The 3,858-nt window shown below is 40.3% G+C and overlaps 1 protein-coding gene across 2 annotated transcripts in view; it reads left to right on the top strand.

Annotated features, from left to right (window-relative positions):
- Nucleotides 1-3,616, top strand: part of Rasef (RAS and EF-hand domain containing) — a 69,573-nt gene extending 65,957 nt beyond the window's left edge. For both annotated transcript variants that reach the window (XM_021160795.2, XM_021160794.2), the window contains exon 17: nucleotides 3,241-3,616. In XM_021160795.2, the coding sequence (XP_021016454.1) occupies nucleotides 3,241-3,346 (106 nt within the window). In that variant the 3' untranslated portion in view covers nucleotides 3,347-3,616. The remainder of the gene's footprint in view (nucleotides 1-3,240) is intronic.
- Nucleotides 3,617-3,858: the final 242 nt, after the last annotated feature.

Genomic DNA, 3,858 nt, shown 5'->3' with positions numbered 1-3,858 from the left:
AATTCAGCTGGGTAGGATCTTGCCCCAAGGTCCCACTCCCTGAATCTGTTATTTCCTAGAACACAGGATTTTGCTCCATTTCACTTCCTGGTATGGCTTTAATACTCGAACCATGTATATATTATATTTTCCTTTCTAAGCTTGCTATGCTTGTTCAAACTTCTCTTTGTGAGACTTAACCAGAGAACAAANTCTCTGCTGGGCTTTTTTGAAACTTCCTTTGTCAATGCAATTAATGCAATCAATCCAAGTCTCTTCACCTTAGCTTCAGGCAGACTTTTCAGACAAGGGCAAAAAATAGCCACATTCTTCACCAAAATACCACAAAAACAGTCTTTATGCCACATACTGAAAGTCTTCTCATTCGAAATCTCTTGGGCCAGGTCAACACAGTTCAAATTACTTCCAGAAACAAAGTCCTCCAAATTCCTACTAGTATGACCCATTAAGCCCCATTTAAAGCATTCCACTGAGTTCCAAATCCAAAGTCCAAAAGTCCACATTCTTTCAAATAAAAGCATGGTCAGGCCTATCACAGCAATACCCCACTCCTGGTACCAACTTCTGTCTTAGGGATTTACTGCTGTGAACAGACACCATGACCAAGGCAAGTCTTATAAAAACAACATTAAATTGGGGCTGGCTTACAGGTTCAGAGGTTCAGTCCATTATCATCAAGGTGGGAGCATGGCAGTATCCAGAGAGACATGGCACAGGCAGAGCTGAGAGTTCTACATCTTCATCCAAAGGCTGCTAGTGGAAGACTGAGTTCCAGGCAACTGGGGCGAGAGTCTTAAGCCCACACCCACAGTGGCACACCTATTCCAACCAGGTCACACCTATTCATCAAGGCCACACCTCCACAGGGTGCCACTCCCTGGTCTAAGAATAAACAAACCGTCACAGTCACTTACTGGAGTTTTTCATTGCTAAGTTTTATTGCATTATGTCCTGTCTTCACTTCTAGTTTTATTTTCAGAGTGTCCTTAACATAGCATATACCTGCATTTTTACAGTTAGTTCCGTTTTATTACTTTAAGTCTCAGTTAATTGCTAGCTCTTTTTTTTTTAATGGATATTTTCTTTATTTACATTTTAAATGTTTTCCCCTTTTCTGGTTTCACCTCCAGAACCCCCCATCCCATTCCCCTCCATTTGCTTCTATGAGGGTGTCTCCCACCCACCCACTCCCATCTCCCTGCCCTGGCATTCCCCTGCACTGAGGTATAGAACCTTCACAGGACCAAGGGCCTCTCCTCCTATTAATGCCTGACAATGCTGTCCTCTGCTACATATAAAGCTGGGTCCATGGATCCCTCCATGGGTACTCTTTGGTTGGTGGTTTAGTTCCTGGGAGCTCTGGGCGGTCTTGTTGGTTGATATTGTTGTTCTTCCTCTATGGGGTTGCAAACCCCTTCAGCTCCTTCAGTCATTTCTCTAACTCCTCCATTGGGGCCTCATGCTTAGCCCAATGGTTGGCTGTGAGCATCCACCTCTGTATTGAAGACCAGCTTTGAATTTAACATTGTTTAATAACATTAAATATATAACTTGGAGCCTTAATATAGAGGTGCAGCTAAAAGACTAGTCATGCAGGTGGATCTTGACTTGACTTGACTTGGCTTGGCTTCCAGAGAACTGTTGATTTGATGGGCATTTTTATGTCTGCTGAAACTATCCTTAACTCTCTCCTGCTCTTGAATTGGACTGAGTGTTACAATTTCCTACTTGGAGGCAAATGTTTGTGCTCAGACTTCCTCCATCACCCAATTACTCTACATTCTTTAGTCACTGTACATGGGTTCATTTGATTTCCTGATCTTGCTTTTCAGTTGTTTTTCTCGAAGAGCTGGCCTGGACTTTGTGTGGGCTGCACATGCTTTCAACCACTGAGATACACCCTAGCCCTAGAATAATCTTTATAATGAGAACTGCACTTTCTGGTTTGGCTCTTAGTCCCCACCTTGCACTTTCTGTAAAGTATAAAGTCCAGGCTGCTCCCATGTGGCTAAAGATCTGCATGGCCTTGCTTCACCTACCTCTCTACTTGAATCCATTTTTTTGAAAATTGAATAATAAATTGTAGACACAGCAACCTTTGTGTCTAGTAATGTCCAAATTCTTTTAGGCCTTGCTTAGCCTTTGGGAATGCTGTTGCTGAATCTTGGATTCCCCTGCTGAAATGACAGCAGATGAATATCACTTCTTTTTTTTATTATTAATTTAATACTTTTAGAGAATATCATACTTGAATTCTATATTTACCTTATTTCTATCATTCCATATCCTGGATTCAACTCCTTTTATGTCTTCCTGTCACCCTTTCAAATGTATGACTCCCTTAGTTTTTTTTTTTTTTTTACACATATACTTGTACACAGGGACACACACACATGCATGCATGCACACATCTCTACTGAGCTTCCTTACTGTTGTTTATTTGTAGATATATTTAGAATTGACCACATTGGGTTGAATAAGCTATAATAGACCTTGAGATGAAGAGCTACAGGCAACCCATGGCTTCTGAGAAAAAGGAAACCTTGATTCATTTAAGAGGTTGTTTTAGTTAATTTTCTATTGCTGTGATAAAGCACCATAACAAAGGTATTTCATAGAAGGAAGAGTTTTGGGTCCAGTATCATTACAACAGAAATGTATAGCAGCAGTCAGTCAGGCATGGAGATAGGAGATGGAAACAGAGGTGAGGAAGCCCTTGGATTAGGTAGATATATCTCTTTAGGTATATCTAAAACGATAAATCTTAAACAGGAACCAGAGAGCAAACATGAAATGGTACCTAGGTTTTGAAACCTCAAAGTCTGCTCTGAGTGATATCCTCCAGCAAGGTCAAATCTCTGTTCAATCCCCAGTCTACCAACTAGGAACCAACTCTTCAAATGCTTGAGAATATGGGGGACATTTAATTAGAACAGTCACAGAAGTTCTTCCATTGTCAGCTTCCCCTAGAAGCACCTTGGTTCCTACAAGACATTGTACATGAGTATTAGATATATATTTATGACCATGCAATTATTTATCTCAGTATCTATCTCTTCCTCGGAGCTTTGAAGCTGACAGCCTATTATTTCAGCACAGATGGAACATAGTTTTATGATAGAATGACCAAGGCTTTGCATTTGGAAACTGTGTCAGTTTTCTATTGGCACTGTAATTAATTTCCACAGGTAAGTAAACAAGTAGCTTCCTTTTGATGTAATTGTTTTCTCCATTTCCCAGGGAAGTGAAGAAAAGGACAGAGGATGACGACAGCAGATCTATCACCAGTCTGGCTGGGTCTACTTCTAAAAAGTCACTGCAGATGAAGAACTGTTGCAATGGCTAAAGCCCAGCTGTTCTATGTTCACAAAGTCCTTGCTTCCAGATTACTGATTGTGGGACCCTGGCTCTCCATGAAGCAGTGCATAATATGACACTGGGATCTGAGGAATCACAGCCTGGCTAATTGCACTGCTCTTTCCCATTCTCAGCAACCTGAAGCTTGCTTTGTTCTATCTCAGTGAGCTATTTGGGATGGCTGGCCCTATAGATCACTAAGAGAAAATGTGTTAATGTTTTTAATATGATATGGTAAAATAAAATAACATTTCTCAGATCAAAGCTATTGAGAAACCACTTATAAAACTGCTTTATGAGAAAACCTGTAGTTTGTAGTTATCCTGTGACAGTGTTTACTTAAAATTTTGGACAAAAGAGTATAATACTTTATTTGTATTATGGAAGTCAGTGGTTTAAAACAGAGAATTAGGCAACTGGCAGTTTATTATATATCACAGTTTTAAACCATGGTTGGTGTAAGGTAGCATGAATGGTTTCATTTGGCACCTCAGCTTTGCT

The sequence above is a fragment of the Mus caroli genome, chromosome 4 (genome assembly GCF_900094665.2).
Source record: "Mus caroli chromosome 4, CAROLI_EIJ_v1.1, whole genome shotgun sequence".
NCBI lineage: Eukaryota > Metazoa > Chordata > Mammalia > Rodentia > Muridae > Mus > Mus caroli.
Note: the sequence above shows the minus strand (reverse complement) of the source record. Positions and strands in the feature narration are given on the sequence as shown.